This window comes from Gossypium hirsutum, chromosome D13 (genome assembly GCF_007990345.1).
Source record: "Gossypium hirsutum isolate 1008001.06 chromosome D13, Gossypium_hirsutum_v2.1, whole genome shotgun sequence".
NCBI classification, from domain to species: domain Eukaryota; kingdom Viridiplantae; phylum Streptophyta; class Magnoliopsida; order Malvales; family Malvaceae; genus Gossypium; species Gossypium hirsutum.
This window is the reverse complement of record NC_053449.1, coordinates 42,166,715-42,184,921: the sequence shown is the minus strand read 5'-3', so window position 1 is coordinate 42,184,921 and position 18,207 is coordinate 42,166,715. Positions and strand designations below refer to the sequence as shown.

The following is an 18,207-nucleotide window of genomic DNA, read 5'->3' as shown; positions in this document are numbered from 1 at the left end:
AAGTCATGGGATCCCTCTAAACACATGTCTTGCTCAAAAGGAGATTCTGAGTCTGTAGCAGTGTCGCTCATGTCGTTGATATCCGAGAACCTAATGTAGGTACAAAAGGATATACAAAAAATGTATTAATTTAAGAATAGTTATTTGTACAGTATGATATTATGAATGAAATGAAAGAATGATTTGGAGGAAAATCCCAAAATAATGAAAGAATTATTACTCATATGGAAAGACTGAAAGAATATTTACTCAAAATGAATGCAAAATTGTATTTTATTAAAATAATGCTATTCAGACACGAGCCTATTTCACAAAGGGGTTCTTATCACTCCTAGGCTAAAAGTAATAAGAGTGTTCTAAATATTACTCTGAGTAAGCTCTAAAAACTACAGGAATTTCTTCCGCAGTCCAATTGTTTAGCACACTCCCAGGTTCATAAGGGTGGATATCTAACAAGGTCCCTTCTTCAGTTGCTTCTTCACATATAGCATTGATGTGAACATTTCCTAGTATTTCTTCAATACTTTCTTCCCTTTGCATTCTTCGTTCGGGATGAATAATCCCTCATGATATAAAAGTCTTGGATATTTGAGGAAAGGTCATAGGCTCTCATTTGACCTCCTCCCCTCTCAAGCGTGCGCTTCTTCTTTCTTGTTTCTTCTATAACTCTTTCCTCATTTGCTTTATATCTGGCTTGTAGCCTAAGCCAAAACGATCATGCTTGTATTTCAACATTGGAGCTTCAGCTCTTCCCTGAAGATGTCTCCACAGTCCTTTTCCCGGTAAGTCTCATCTTCTTACCATCAACTCTAGACCCATCTTTGTAGCCCTAGATATTTTTGGCACTGGAATCCTACTCCTCTCAGTAATGAATGTTGCATTCATGAATTCCAATGGCCAAAAAGAACATTTAACTGTTTCATCACTTATCTCCAAGTACGGTGCATTACTAGTTACGATCGTGATAATATCCTCTTCGGTATTTATCGTCACTAGCCGACCTTCCAACACTAGCTTCAACTTTTGATGCAACGATGAAGGTGCTGCCCCTGCCGAATGTATCCAAGGTCTCCCTAACAAACAATTGTAGGAAGGCTTGATATCCATTACTAGGAAGTCCACCTCATAGGTAGTTGGGCCAATCAAAAAAGGTATTTTGATTCTTCCCATGACTCTCCTTTCTGTGCCATCAAATGCCCTTACTATATTCTGGCATGTCTTCATGTGTGAGTTATCCACAGGTATGAGTGTAGATAGGGGCATTAAGTTCAATGATGATCCATTGTCAACCAGAACCCCCAGTAATGTGTACCCTTTACATCTAATAGTGATGTGCAATGCTTTAGTGGATCCCATACCCCCTAGTGGTATCTCATCATCATTGAAGAAAATGAAATTATCTGCACTTATGTTATTGACCAGCCGGTCCAATTTGTTGACCAAAATATCATTGGCCACATATGTCTCATTTAGTACTTTCATCAATGCCCTTCGGTGTACCTCCGAGCTTAAAAGTAAAGCTAGTACAGATATACGAGTTGGTTGTTTATGCAGTTGCTCCACAACACTATACTCGCTGTGATTCAAAAACTTCAGAAACTCCTTGGTTTCCTCCTCTTTTATTGGCTCATTAATCAACGACTCAAGTTCGACTGCTTTTCCCTTCTTTTGCTCTACCTTCAATAACTTTCCTTTTGCTGGTTCTGTTCGAGAATTTATCAAATTGTAACATTTTTTTCTACGTGTATAAGAACCCACATATTGACCCTCTTTTGAAACATTGGCTAAATCCTCCATTCCTAAAATTGTCACATTACAATCATAATTCCATGAGACCTTCTTGCTATCCTTATAAACAAAGACTGCTGGTTTCTGAATGATGATCTTTGGTTATCTATGCTCCAGCTTCACTATTCTTAGGTCACGGAATGATGACCACAGGATAGTTAGCTTTTGGAACCTTTATCATCGACTCTGACGCGCAAATACTTCCTTCTTCTTTAACTTTTTCACATAACTCCATTTCCCTATTGTCAATCATACTCTAAACCAAGACTTTGAATTCTACGTACTCCTGGATCTCGTGTCCCTCTTCGTGATAAAATTCACAATAGTTTTTCATCCTTTCATAACTTTATTATGAATCTGAATTGATTAACACTCTTCTTGCCATTTCTTTTTAGACCTATCTTAAAGGAGTTTTTACCTCTGCAATATCTGCCTTGATTTTTCTCCCTATATTTTCACCCAACATGTTTACCCCATTATCAGCATGATTGGGTAGTGGATTTTCTGCATTGGAGGAATCATCGAATTTGACAATGCCCATACTGATAAATCTTTCAACTAACTTTTTGAAGGCAGTGCAGTTTTCTATCGAGTACCTCATGATTCCTGCATGGTATTCGCACTGTGCGTTTGCGTCATACCATTTGGGGTACGGGGGTTGTAGAGGTTTTAAGTAGAAACGGGAGACAACGTGTACATCAAACAAACTCTAATACAATTCTCTATACGACATTAGGATTGGTGTAAATTAGAGCTTTACGGTATTTTACTTTGCGCCCGATTCTTGCCTTGATGAACCTTGTTGACCAGCAACCACTTTTCTTGGCTGATTTACAGTAACTGACTTTGAGTAACCTTTATTGTACGTGCTTGCATTGTTTACCTCATTTTCCTTTCTCCTTGAGGCTGACCTTTTATTACTTTCTCCAGCATCAATCTTCCCACTTCTTATAGCATTCTCAATCATTTCGCCATTCATGATTATATTTGAAAAACTTTTTGTGGCACTTTTCGAGATGTGCGTATGAATGGGGCTTTTAGCGTGTTGATAAAGAGCATGATAATTTCTCTTTCTAGGAGCGGTGGCTAGACCTGGATGGCAACTTCCCTCCATCTCTGTGCGTACTACCTAAAACTCTCACTCGGTTTCTTCTCAATATTCTGCAGAGTAATTCTATCAGGAGTTATGTACGTTACATGACTATACTGCTTCATGAATGCTTGAGCTATGTCTCTCCATGAACCAATCCTGGAACGACTCAATTGATTGTACTATTTGGATGCTACCCCTACCAAACTATCTTGGAAGCAGTGTATTAGCAGTTGGTCATTGTTAACGTAACCAGTCATCATTCTACAAAACATGTTGATATGAGCCTCGGGGCAACTAGTTCCATTATATTTTTCAAAGTCTGACATTTTGAACTTGTAAGGAAGTACTAAGTCTGGAACCAAGCTCAGATCTTTAGCATCAATTCCATGATGACTATCAGTGCTTTCCATGGGTTTGAATTTTTCCTCCAGCTGTTTTTGCAATTCCCCTTTTGCCTTTTCTTTTTAAGCCACTTCATCAAAATCGAGAATAACAGGATTAATTGGGTTATCTCTCGGGTTTGAACCTGATCCACCTTGGAAGTTCACATGCATCGAAGCACTAGCCTGAAATTGTTGAGGCCTAATTGTGACAGATAGTCTCATTGGGTACATTTCAGCTTGGGTCTGTACATTCGATGGAGTAAAACCCGGAGGATACAACGGCTACTCATTATCTTCTCCAGAATTGGCCATGGGGCCCTTTCCCTTATCTACTCCTCCAGCCAATAATTGGGCCAACTGAGCCATCATATCTCTTTGAGATTCCATCATTTTTTCCATCATGTCTTGTTGGATTTTAGCTTGCCGCTCTTGCATTTGTGTTTGTAGTTGATCTTGCAGCTCCTTTTGAAGTTGTTCAAGTTTTTCTAACCTTTGGTCAATGTTTCTTGTCTTTGCTCTGGTACCGTAACGATGTTTTGTTGGTAGGTTTTTGTTGGTTTTCAGATTAACTGAAATGATTTTAACCAATTAGAACCTTTTGGTGGACTTTGATGCATATGATGTAATGTAATGCAAATGCATGAAATAAATGCAAAAAGGCGTCGATTCTAATTCAATTCCATTTAGAAAATTTATTAGAAAATAATTTTTTTTACATAAAACAGATTATATATATGGTTTTGCTCTAATGCTCAGAACTTTAATTTTCCTAAGTAGTGAAGCGAGCTCTTTCCCCCGGTCTGATTCCAGCTCGTACTTTACACTCAGTGTATCGACCTGTACTGCCAAAGTCTGTAAATAATCAGCTACCTCTCGAATTTGAGCCACGGCCTCTCCCATAATATGATCTCTGTTTCTAACTTAGTTCTGACAAAAGTGAAGCTGTTCTTTTTGACGTTCTTAATTTGCTTCAAGAAATTTAATCCGGATTTCACAGTTTTGTAGTGCTGTCTCTAATTCTTCTACTCTTCTTTTCATTTCCTCAATCTTGCTTAAGCTCGCTCTTAGCTCCACCACAGTATTACGATTTCGGTAATGATGAAGAGACCTTTCAAGTTCAGCTACTCTAGCCTTTAATTCACCTTTTTCACTTCGACTTTCTGACAAACTCTTCTCTAAGGCATCGTTTAGCATTTAAGCTTCTTGGAATTTCTTCTCCCATATATCGGCCTTGATCTTTTCTTCTCGAATCTCTTGACGCCACTGTTCTGAAGTTTTCCCCAACCCAGCAGTTCTCATCAATAATCACAACTTTTTATAGTCTGTCTTCGAACTATCCAGATCTTCCTCAGCTTTATTCTTCCTTTTCTTAATTTCTCGGTCTCTAGCTTCTGAACATCCACATCTCGTCTCAAATGCATTTTTTCCTCTTCCAACTGTTCTATCTTCTTTCCTATCTCTGAATTTCTCCTTTCAAAATATTGCTTTATAATTTCTATCTCAGATGAGACCACTTGCAGATATTCCTCCATCGATCGAACACCTTCTTGACTCGGCCCGGAATGTTGTCATTGACCCTCTTACTCAACCATCCACCATATTTGGGAGTTGTCATCTGTCCTACGGTAAATATTTTCATCCGACGAGTTTGATTCCAGGCATTAGACATTTCACGAATCTTTTTCTTGTAGTTATCACCCCTATAAGCAAACTCACACTGACTCAATCCCTATGTTACCGGTATGAACTGCCTTGATCTATATTGCCTTAAAACGAGTAGAGGAGCATATCCAACAGCTTCCTAAATTCCAAGCAAAAGGGACCCAGTCGAAGTCTCCGCAACAATACAAAATCTCATCAGGTACCAACCAAGGGGCTCTCCATTCGATATCTTCATCTTGGAGATTTTGAAGGATCAGTATCCATCTTTCCTCTGTAACATCGTCGCGCCTCGACGTCGCTGCTAATCTTTCAATGGAGAATAATTCTCGAAAAATGCTCGATATGAAACTTTGTTAACTTTTCAGAAATGACTGTGGAACCAAGCTAACAGGAGCTTTACACATCCAACAAATCTTCCCTCACCCGTCCTTCAACATGCACTCAAAGATCTGAATGTTTCGGCCAAAACCACTAGGACAGGCGTGACTCTCTTATCAAGTCGATCAAACAAATCTAAAACCACTTCATCTATGTGTCCCAGTGCTTTGGGAAAAATATTCAACCCATAGATGCTCAAAGCGAAGACATCAACCTTTTTCTTCGTATCCAGGTGTGCCAAAATCAGATCTCTCAAGTTTTTCCAATGGATACATTTGCTTTCTCCCTTTCGCTTAATTTGTGCTGTAACCCACTGCTCACTCATACCGGTAATATTCATTAACTTCTTTACAAAATTTGAAACATTTACAGTTCTAGAGTAAGCTTTATCAACTTGGATCCTCGGGCAACGTAGCAAAGCTGTATACTCCTCCACCGTAGGTACCAAGTCTACCTTCTCGAAAGTAAAACAACTATAGGCGGAGTTCCAGAATTGGGCTAGAGCTCGAAACAGATGCTTGTCTACCTTGACATCAAGCAGATAAGACAGATCCCCATAATTACTGTAAAATAGCTGCTTAACTTCATCATCCCATTGGGCCCAAATTTCTTTCAACTTCTGAAGGTTGTTCTGCGTCACCCTAATACGAGTAAAGTCCCATAGCTCCAATGTATACCCCTCGGTCAAACGATCACCCTTCTCAAGTTGCCTTTTTATGATGAAAATGTCATGCAAACAAAATAAAAACAAAGCAAGTCAGTACATTTAATGCTAAAATTTAAAGCAAGCAAAGAATAATAAACAAGACACCTACTTAGTTGACCATTAATGGTTTGGTGCAATTCTACCTAGGGTAGGCTCTTATGGTTCACTATATGTGGTTTGGCTCTAAAGAAAGGGTACCTGAACCGGCAGATTCCTCGATCCTCGCCCATTATAGGCTCAATAAACCGAGTTTAGTTTAGGGGAATACATTTACCTATGACTATACGGAGATGGAAATCTCACAAAGGCATAGGTACGGATGTATCCCGAAAGTGATCCACTATCCTATACGGAGGTGAAAACCTCACGAAGGAATAGTTTCTCACTCCCACTTAAAGGGGTAAAATTGACCCACCTATGCAATGCAAAATGAAGTTACACATTAACAGATTTAGACCAACCAAGCAAACATACTATGATTAAAACCATGAAAATAAAGGATAGAATGCAGAAGGGGAAATCGTGGATTTAAAATAAATTTTGATTTTTCGACACAAAGACAAAATTTAATCAATTAATGGCTTGACTCTCAAAACCAATCCCCAGCGGAGTCGCCAAGCTGTCGAAACCACTTTTTGAAAACGAGGTTGACTTTTAAAACAAAATAGGAAAATAAGAGTCGCCACCGATCTTTTGTTAAGGTGTGATCAGATCACCTTGAAAACGATTTTGATCTACGAAATTTGAGAAAACGGATTCGGGAGTCGATTACGCACGAGGAAGGGTTAGCACCTTCGCAACGCCCAAAATTGGTACCTAATTGATTAATTAATGTCTTGAAGTTGAAAGTCGAAAACTCGTAAATACGATTCCCCTTTTTTATTAATGCTATATATATATATTTTAAAAATAACATTTAGATAAATTTGAACGAGTATAAAAGGCTCTCTCATCCTGATGCGACAAAAGGTCGTATCCCGTAAGTTAGGATACGACTTTTGGATCCTCGAAAGTATGTTAGCCTTTAATTTTTATTGAAATCTCGTGTATTTAAAATCTGAAAATATTTAGCCATCTCGGTTCGATGAGAAAATTGAAACCCCGTAAGTTAGGGCACGATTTCTTAAAGTTCCAAAGATGACATATAGCTTGCTTTTAATTTTATTTTTGAATTGAAAAATACTTGGCCATTTTTGGTTCGACGAAAAAACCGAATCCCCGTAAGTTAGGGCATGATTTTCGAAGGTCCAAATATGGCATGTTGCATTTATAAAATGAATTCCTTTTTTACGTGTTAAAAAAACGTAATACTGATACGATGTATTAATAAAAGGTTAGGTATTTTAATTCTAAAAGGATATTTGGCTATTTAGATTTATCGAGAAAATCGAAACCCCGTAAGTTAGGGTACAATTTCTCGAATATCTAAGATGCAAAACATTACCTTATTTTTTAAAAAATTTGAATGATAACATGCGTATTAATAAACAGTTCATGGCATATTTACAACAACGATTACACGACATACATCATTTTAATGCTAATATTAACCATCAAAAGAAATAAAATAAATAATGCATAATAACAATAATAATACTAATAAAATAACATATAGCAAGAAAGCATTTAATTAAAAAGAATAAATGAATTAATAACTAAATACACAAACGAATATTTAACGTAAATAATTCATGACATATTAGAAAGACAATAAAAAAATGTATGAAACCAAGATTATTATAATAATAACAATAACAATAATAATAATAATATAAAAACATAATAACGAAATAAAACATACATGTGTAAGACTAATTTTATGAATTATAATAGTAAAGAAAACAAAATAAATATATTAATAAAAGAAATATTGAGACTGAAATGAAATATATAACAAAATGGGTATAAAAATAAAAATAAAATAAAACAAAGAAAAATAATAAATAATAAATAGATTAATAGACAAAAATAAAATAAAATAAATTAATCAAAAGGGTTATATTGAAATCAGGATAAAATTTTAGGTAAAATTCGCAAATAAAAAGAATCGAAATAGGATTAAAATTAAAAACGCGTGAACATAGGGGGCCTAATGGGAAATAAACCTATTTCCTGGACACCCGTCACCTCCCCAGGGGATTAGCGCGCTAGGGACCAAATCGCAAAGCAAGAAAAATTCGCAATCCAAGTTTGAAAAAAAAAAGAAAAAATGTGGAAAAGGACCGAATTGAAACATGCTGAAAATGTGGAGGGCCATCTGCGCAAATAGCCCATTTTGCAAAAAATGGGGATCCTCTTTCGGGTCGGGTTGGACACGCAGGTATAGGCTATATACGGCGCCGTTTTAGGGCTATATATACCAGCCCTAAACGGCGCCATTTCTTATGTGTATAAAAACTATTTTTTTTACAAAAGCTTCATTCTCCTCTATTTTCAAAACAAAAAAAAACACCTAAAGACTTTTTTTTCTCTCAAGAACTCCAGATCACTACCAAGCTCCAGCCCCGGACCACCGTGGCGGCCGTTGGTCGCCGGTGATAGCGCCGCCGTCCACGGTGGCCGGAAAGTAAAAAAAGAGCCATTTTTTGGCCTTTCGACTCCCCAACCCAAAAAGGCATCGTTTTTCATCGGAAACGACGAACCTCGACCTCCAGCGGAGCAAAAAATGAATGAATGGTAAAGTTCAGTCCCTTTTTTTTGTTTATTTCTATTTCCATTCTTTTGTTTAAGAAACAAAACCCAAAAACAAACAACACAAAAAGAAAATCAAAATCAAAATCTCAAACAACCTTTGCACAAAGTTTTTGATTTTTCTTCTCTATTTTTTTTATTCGTATTTTTTTGTGTGTAAAAAATACATTTTGGTTCTTGGTGGCATTTTATAGCCGAAAAAAAATAAACTAATTACTGCTTTTTTTTGTTGCTGTCATATTGGTATTTGTTGGCAGGTACGGAGGTGGCCGTATGGCGATGACGTGGAGGAGTGGCGGTGGTGCTGACGTGGAGGCGGCGGCAACAGCAACTATTAGGGTTTCATTTTTTGTTTTTCTGAAAAAAAATTATGGGCTAGAGTTTGTATTGTTGAGCTGTTTGGATTTGGATTTTAGGTTTGTTTTTTATTTTGGGTTTATTTTACAATTGGGCCTATTGTAACTGGACAATTAAAATTGGATTTCTATATTTTTTGGTTTTATCTTGGTTTATTGGGTCTAGGCCAAAATTGGCCCATTACATACTATATTTTGTTTATTCTTCAATTTAGTTCCTAAACTGAGACTAATTTTAATCTTCATACTTAACCTTAAATTTTTATACAAATTTCACTCCAAGCTAAATTTAGCTCCCTATTTTCAATTCTATCCTTAATTTTGAATTTTTCACAATTTAGTCCCTATTATTCAAAATCAACAATTAATTCTACAATTTAGTCCTTTTCTATTTCTAACTTAAAATCTATCAATTTAACCTTTAGTACTTAAACTATTCAACAATGACAACATCTAAAATATTAAACAATTTATTTATTTTGCATGCAAATCTCTCTACCCATTGCTTTCGATTCCTTTTTCTTTTATTTATTTCGTTATAATTATTAATATTATTATTAGTTAACTTTAATATATGATATATATAATATACACATGCAATTCCATTAAGCCTTAACCGACCACCACTCACCATTTAATAAATGGTTTATTTGCTTCCTTAGTCCCTCATATTTACTTCAATCTATAAATCAACTTTTAGCCCTTACGCGATTTAGTCCCTATACCTTAATAACCCTTAATTTCATGAAAATTACTTAACCAAGATTTAATTTTCTACTAAACTAACTTTTTAAATATTTAATAAAAATACTTACGAGTTCGTCTTACGAGAATGGAGTTTCGAACTTTAATTTCTATCACCCCTGACTATATGGTCGTTACAAATTTCCCCATTCTAACATGTCATATAACATACATAGATCATACAAAACATGTTCAATTACCTTAAAACATATAATATCAAAGTTTGATACCCTAAGTAATTAACTAGGCTAACATGCATTTCAAAGTTCACAAATCAAAATACTCAACATACCAACTATGCATCTAATGCATATTTAAGTGCATTTTAGGTTCATACTATACCAAATGGTCAGCTTAAACTTATTGAAAAATCTAGCATTCCAATCAAACATCTACATCAATATTTCATCAAGAGTCATGCATATTATTCATCATGCAACACAACTTTCAAAGTATGCATATCCAAGCATTAATGCAAGCAATCAAACATCCATAAACCAGATATAGATGTCCTTACAACAACCTTTAAAAGTCCTTTTACAAACCAACACTTAATAAAGTCTAAAACCCTCAATTTTGGTCTCACATTGCATTCCTTATTAAAGTTGAAAACACATCACACATACTTAAGATGTTGCCTTGCTTTGGATCACTTGGAAGACTCATTTCTCCTCTTTTCAGCTATTTTTCTACAGCATATTCATTAAAGAGTGTGAGCTTTTTCAAGCTCAGTGACTGCTCATGAAAGCCACAATTAAACACATATTCAATAGTTAAAAGAAAGCATTCTATAACATTTACACATGGCATTGCATTAAACATCACTCTTAACATTTCATATTAATATATTGCCATATTGTGACTATGAAACATGTATATAAGCATAATGCATTGGATAAATGAATCGCCAACACACCAATTGACTCAAAGATTCTAATGTCATCTCTTATAAGTGTAGTGCAAAGCTAACACTCTCCAAACACACCACACTATCTCCGTAAATGGAATTAAGCTCAACATTCCCCTTATTTCTCCACGCTATCTTCAGGGCCTCAACGCCCTAAACAAAACCAGAAAGTGATGAGTACTCACAATCCTATGGCATGTCAATGATTTTTAATGGTTCCAAGAAATCACTTAGCCAATATATCCATTTACACATATATACTTACTATTTTATACACACTTTCACATATCATATAACACATGTTCATATCACTTTTTCAAACACTTATAATGCACTTTCAAGTGCTCATATAATGATCAAAGAGCCATGTTCGTATAGATCTCATATTGTGTGCATCAAATCAATATGCCTCATATCATACTTAGTCAAATCACATAGCATTTGCATAAACATCTCAGTATGCATCACATTTCATATCACATCTTATAAGCATAAATTTCATAACGATAATAGATCGAAGAGGCAAACTTACACTTGAAATTTAGGATAGATGTTTAGGCTAACCTATGCTCCTAAATAACTCATTGAATTTGCTTAGATGTAGCAATTCTGAACATTCATCGGACTGCTTTCGTTCGATTGATGAAGTAAGGTAAGTTTTTCCTTCCCTTTTGTTTTGCTCGTAAAGACTCCCAATTTATCCGACACTTTGCATACATATTAAACACATTACAACCTCATCATTTACATCCTTATACACTATCAAACAACAATAAAATCGCAGATCTAAGCTCACCTTTCACAATACCAAAAATTAACTCTTTTTTTAAATAAGAGAATTCATCACTTGATTTTCATTTCTAATCTTTAAACATGTTCCTAAACATCCTAATTATCATATTATAACAAATCTAAACTATCAATTTCATCTAATTTCTCAGATCTAACTTTTCCAAAAATTTGAACTTACATGAATGCTCAAAAGAGGGAAAACTCTCAATTCATGAAAATTTGATATCGACTTATAAAATTGAGCTCATAAACCTTCTAATTAGTTCAAAATAAGTTAAAAATAAATCTAAATCAGAAAGTTAACTTAGTGTTTTGGGATTCACCATTTCAAGCCAAATTTCGGTGTTAAAGTTATAGATTTATCAAAATCTCGTAATACTTGATTAAATCTCGAATTAGAAAAACAACAAGATTAGATTTAACATTAAGAATCATAATATTACCTCAGTTTGAGAAGAATGACGAAGTATAGATATAATTTGGTGAACAATGTTTGAAGAACAATAAAGAAATTAATGAAGGAAACATGGATTTTCTTTAAAATTGATGGAAAAAATGGTGCTTGGAAGGCTAGAAAATCAATAGGGATGAGTAAATTTTGAGAGAGAAACTCAGATTTAGTTTTTAGGAAATTTTGAATGGAAGATGAAAGGAGAGGGAAGGAACATGGGTGGTTTAAATAGCCAACCAATTTTTAAAAATTGGGCAATTACCCTTTTGGCCACTTCTAGTTTCCTTCCTTTTTCAAATCCGTCCTTGTTTTTAATTAAACCATATTTCCTTAATTATTTTCAATTCTGGTTTTGTTTTTAAAATATGTTTTAAGAAAATTAATTCCCGGACACCTAATTTTAATTTCCTTACCTAAATTTTAGTCCCGATAATTATTTTAATATTTTATTTAATTCTATTTTATTTTATTTTATTTTACTAAACACTTTTAATCCTAATTTCGATTTTCGGATTGGATATCCTATCCACTAAGCTAGTTCTACTAACCCGATTTTTAGGATGTGAGAACAACATTACATTTTCTCTTTAAGTCGATGCATTCCAATCTTGTGTAGTAGTATTTTGAAGTTGGCAATGCCTTGATAATAAGATCTGCTAAATTATCACTAGAACGAACTTGTTTAAATTTTATATCACCTTTCTTCTCAAGATCATGAGTGAAGAATAATTTTTGTGAAATATGTTTCGCTCTATCGCCTTTAACGTAACCACCCTTCAATTAAGTTATATGTGTTGCATTATCTTTGTATAAGATAGTTGATATATTTTCCTGTAAAAACAAATTACATATCTTTTGAATATGTTGGATCAATAACCTTAGCCAAACACACTCTCCGCTTACCTCATGCATTGCAATTATTTTTGCATGATTTGAAGAGACGACAACTAATGTCTACTTTGTTGAACGCCATGATATGGCAATACCTCCACATGTAAATAAACATTTCGTTTGAGATCGACCTTTATGTTGATCCAATAAATATCCAGTATCAGTATAGTCGACTAATAAGGATTTTGAATCATTTGACTAGAATAACCTCATATCAATGGTCCCTTTGAGATATCAAAATACAAGTTTGAATCCACTCCAATGTATACGTGTTGGAGAAGAACTACATCTTACTAACAAGTTTACAACGAAAGCTATATCAGGTCTTGTGTTGTTTACAAGATACATCAATACCCTATGACATTTAGATATGGTGTTTCAGGACCAAGAAACTCTTCACCGTTCTCACAATGACGAAATTGATATTTATTCACATGTAACGATCGTACAACCATTGGGGTACTCAATGGATGTGCTTTATCCATGTAAAATTTCTTTACGATATTTTCTGTATAAGTTGACTGATGGACATGAATTCTTTATTTTAAATGTTAGATCTGTAGGCCAAGACAAAACTTTTTTCCCACTATTTTTCATCTCAAATTATTTCTTTAAACAATTTACTGCATTTTGAAGCTCTTCAGGAGTTCCAATAATATTTAGATCATCAACATAAACAATAATTATCACAAAATCTGATTCAGATCTTTTTATACAAACACATGGAAAAATTGGCTCATTTTTATAATATTTTTTCAACAAATATTTACCAAGACAATTGTACCATATACGTCTAGATTGTTTTAATCCATATAAACTTTCTTTAATCTGATCGAGTACTTTTTTCGAGAAACTCTATATCCTTCTGAGATTTTAAATCTTTCAGAGATTTTCATATAAATTTCACTGTCAATTATACCATACAAATAGTATGTAACAACATCCATGAGACGCATGTCAAATTTTTCACGTATTGGCAGACTAATAAGATATCTAAACGTAATTGCATCCACCATAGGAGAATATGTTTCTTTGTAATCAATGTTGGACCTTTGTGAAAACCCTTGTGTTACAAGTCGTGCTTTATATCTTGCGACTTCATTTTTCTCATTTCGTTTTCGCACAAATACTCATTTATATCCTATCGGCTTTACATATTTAGGTGTTTGGACTATAGATCCAAAAGCCTTGCGTTTAGAAAGTGAATTCAATTATGCTTGAATTGTGTCTTTCCATTTTGGTCAATCTTTTCTATTTCTATATTCCTTAATAGATTTCGGCCCAGGATCCTTATTTTCTTTTACTATTTTAATAACAACATTATAAGCAAAATTTTTGTCGACAACTATTTTTTTTGTTCCATCTTTTTTTTTTCTAAAGTAACATAATTTATCGAGATTTCTTTGTTATCACCATTTTCAGGTAACTAAAACTCTTCTAGGTTTTTTATTAGTTATATTTTTTCTCTTCTTAGGAACTTGCCTCTATAATATGACCATCTTAAATATTTCCTCATTTCCTTTTACAAGGATTTTTATCTTTGGAACCGATTGGTCTTTCACGCTTCAGTCGTGGATTTCTTTCTTTTGCACTAACATTTTTCCCTATTGGGACATTAATTCTCTATTTATAAAATGAATTATCTAGTGAACTTCTAGTTCACATTACTTTGTATAAGGATTTTAGATACTAATAATTCATTCCAAGTATTTTATTCATCCAACTTTTTATTCGCTCCCCCTAATTTTGGGAGAATTATCTCATAATAGTTGACAACTTATATCATAACTAAATCTCCAATTAATATCTTCAAAATATTTATTATAGAAAGAGATTTATATTAATGTACATTTCCAGCCTTGTATGAGGACTCACTCATCTTTGTGCATTGTGATGGAGCAGTTGGAATATATACCGCACATTCAAAAATTCTAAGATATTTGGCTCCTAACCAAAAATCAATTGTAATGGGGAGTATTTATTATAACTTGTTGGCTTGATGCGCACAAGTGTTGTTGCATGCAAAATAGCATATCCTCAAGTTGTAACAGGAAGTTTTGTTCTCATAAATAATGGTCTAGCTATTAGTTGGAGGCGTTTGATAAACGATTTAGCTAAACCATTTTGTGTGTGAACATAAGCTATAGGATGTTCAAATTTTTTATCCCAATTAATCATTGAAAACTTGGGACGTAAACTCACCAGCATTAGCAAAATGAATTGTCTTAAATGTATAATCTAAAATTAATTATTTAAACAAGCAATCTTGCAAACGACAGGTTGTGAGTTGATATCACATATGTGATTATTTTGTAGATGCATCTACCAAAATCATATAATATCAAAATCATCCACATGGTGGATGAATGAACCCATATTCATTTCAGAAATGTATGACATTAAATCTCAACTTTAGCTAGTGAGTTTCTAATAATCAAGTTTCATTGAGAACAAACAACACATGAGAATTCTTTTAAGTTAAAGAATCTTTTGGTTCTTTAATGAAGTCCATATGAATTCTCAATTAATTTTCGCATTATATATGATCTAGGATGGTCTACTCAATTATGTCAACACTAGTGAACATTTTATCACTATCTCATGTGTCAATCATATAAATGTAATGTATTCATTTGGGGAATATTTATAATACAAATACATGAGTATCTTATGTCATTTTTGTATATGATTTTAATATAAAACACATAAAGATTTTCTTCAATATATATATCTTCTCTATCTAAAAATAATAATATTATATTCTACAATATTTTGCATCAGAAGGAGGTGCAACCTTAGCTCTTCAAGAGATTTTAGAATATAATGTAATACCTTAATGAATGCGTAACTTATTTTAAATAATATGCAATATGGATGATACAAACTTTGGATCCTTAAAAAATTTATTTATTTATATAAAAGAGAATGTATATTTGTATAAAAAATAAATATAAATAAAATATATGTTAAACATAACAAAGAACAAATTCATGTCACTACTCGATCACTTTAACAAGCATGCAGTTAGATAATTTTTTATATACCATAACACAATAAAATACAAAATATTATAAAGTTACAATAAGATATTAAAGTTGCAATTATAGAGGTTTAAAATTAAAATTTTCTAACCTCTACCTCTTATAACATAATTCCAATTCAAAATTTTTTTATCATGCATTATGGAGTCTCTCTTTTCTATAAGACTTTGCAAAATTTAACGTTTTAGATATGCGACACGTATGTACCCGATGCATTCATATTTATCATAAGGTTTATTAGCATCATCTTTCTTTTTTAGCCTTATACTTTTTCACAGCTAGTAGAATTATAGTATCAATATAAATTGTGACAATTGATAATTTCATTGTCATTCCTTTTATTTTGTATTCACTACGACATTTACTTTTGAAAATGTCCAAACCAATGAGAAGTCTATAATTTCATTAACTCAACAAAAGAAATATAATTTCTATAAATTGTGTACAATATTCATTTCAGGAAATATGTCAAAATTTTAATCAATGATCAAAAGTGATCAAATGTATCTATTCATTATCCCCTTTCATTTTTTTATCTAACCTTGGCAAAATACTCAGCCAATATGCATGTGTCAAATGAATTTTAAGTATCACATAAATATTTTTGTTCTCTTTGAAGGGCTATTTGGAAAACTTTAGTGATTCTCTAATTTAAATTTATCATTCTACTTTATAGGAAAGAAAAGAATTATTATAATCAATATAGTTATAGTGATTATTATACACATACTAACCCATTAAAGACCACGCTCATAACCACAATTATAACTTTGTGCTTTTTATGATTGATTATGTAATGCTATATTCACTTCAGGAAATGAAGTATATCTAATGATAGTTTTTTTTTCATTATAATAATTTTATTTCAAAACTAATCCATAATTTTAAAGAATCTTTTACATGTTTTCTTAGTGAGATTGTAGCAAAAAATTCATGACTAATATCAGTTTACAGTTCTCAAGCATGTATAAATTTGAACTCCAAACTAATCATTGCATATAATACACGTTTACAATCGATAAGAAGATATAAGAACAATCATATATTTTAATCAAAATTAAAACTAAACTAATCAATTCTATAAAAAAATATATACCCCACGTAGAAAGTCCAATAATTAAATTCGAGAAGGGATTGATAAATTCATAGAGATGCAAATAGAGAATTATTTAAATTTAACTTCTTAATAGAAATCGAATCAATTTTCAAAAAGAAAATTATTAGACTTAGATAATTGTGGATGAGAAATAGAGATTGAGCATTCTTTGCAGTGAAGAGAAAATGGTCGTCCCCAAACAAATCTCGAGCAGCCACACACGATTTTTGAACCAAACAATTAAATTTCAATGCTTGAAGCCCAACTAAATAAGAACCTATTACTCATTAGTAAAATCATGTTGATAATGTATTATAAAACAAAAAGAAATATAGAATGAACAAAAGAGAAGAATACAAAAATAAAAAGATTTCACTTGGGACATTTAAAAAAACCTATACATGCCCTCTATTTATAGAGTTTCAACCCCCATAAGTTACAAAATTTAAATAAATATAATTAAGCTACCTTATAAATTTTTAGGGGTTATGGGAGCAATATGGAGATCCAATTTACAACAATTTTTTTTAGTTTTCCAAGGTATCTACTGGAGTGAGTCTAGTAACTAATTTTTTCAGTGTTCTGTAGACCTAACCACAAGTTTTAAAGTTACTTTATACTCAGAGCGAAGATCAAACTCTTAACCACTAATTAAGGAAAAAACTACCATTGCAACAAGTATATCCTTATACGAAAGAAAAAGTTCAAATTTTATTTTAAAACACCAATAGGATAAACTTGGGAAACATAATGAATACATCTCTATATGAGAAAAAAAACAAATCAAATTTTACTTCAAGTGTTTAAAGTGTTTAAAGGGTAAAGTAGAGACTTCAAGTGTTTAAAGCCCAATCCTGAACTTTGGATAAAAAATGTAGACAAAAAAATAAATAAAATTTATTCGATGACAGTAAAATTTAATCGATTCAATCTGTTGTTATAACAAAATTGACATTAGTTTGTAAATGAACAATAGTCGAACCTTTTTATTGAGCTCCTCTTATGCACAATCTACACCATTTGTATTAAACCCTTCAACAAATGTGCTTCCTAAAATATTACTATATAATTCTAGTTGTTGATAAACCAAATTATGAAATTAAATTTGAGTGACATTGTTAGATAAATATCTCAATTTTTAGAAAGGACTCAAATCTAATTAAATTATAAATCTCCAATTTAAGATATTTTACTTTTGAAATATAATTATATATTATTTTATTAATCT

At 32.8% G+C, this 18,207-nt stretch overlaps 1 protein-coding gene across 1 annotated transcript; it reads left to right on the top strand.

The window, feature by feature from the left end:
* The first annotated feature begins 8,253 nt into the window (after positions 1 to 8,253).
* Positions 8,254 to 9,191, top strand: LOC121224969 (uncharacterized). Its single transcript, XM_041108625.1, has 3 exons — positions 8,254 to 8,330; positions 8,426 to 8,686; positions 8,959 to 9,191. Exons 1-3 carry the CDS (start codon positions 8,254 to 8,256, stop codon positions 9,161 to 9,163), a joined length of 543 nt encoding a protein of 180 aa, XP_040964559.1. The 3' UTR covers positions 9,164 to 9,191.
* Positions 9,192 to 18,207: the final 9,016 nt, after the last annotated feature.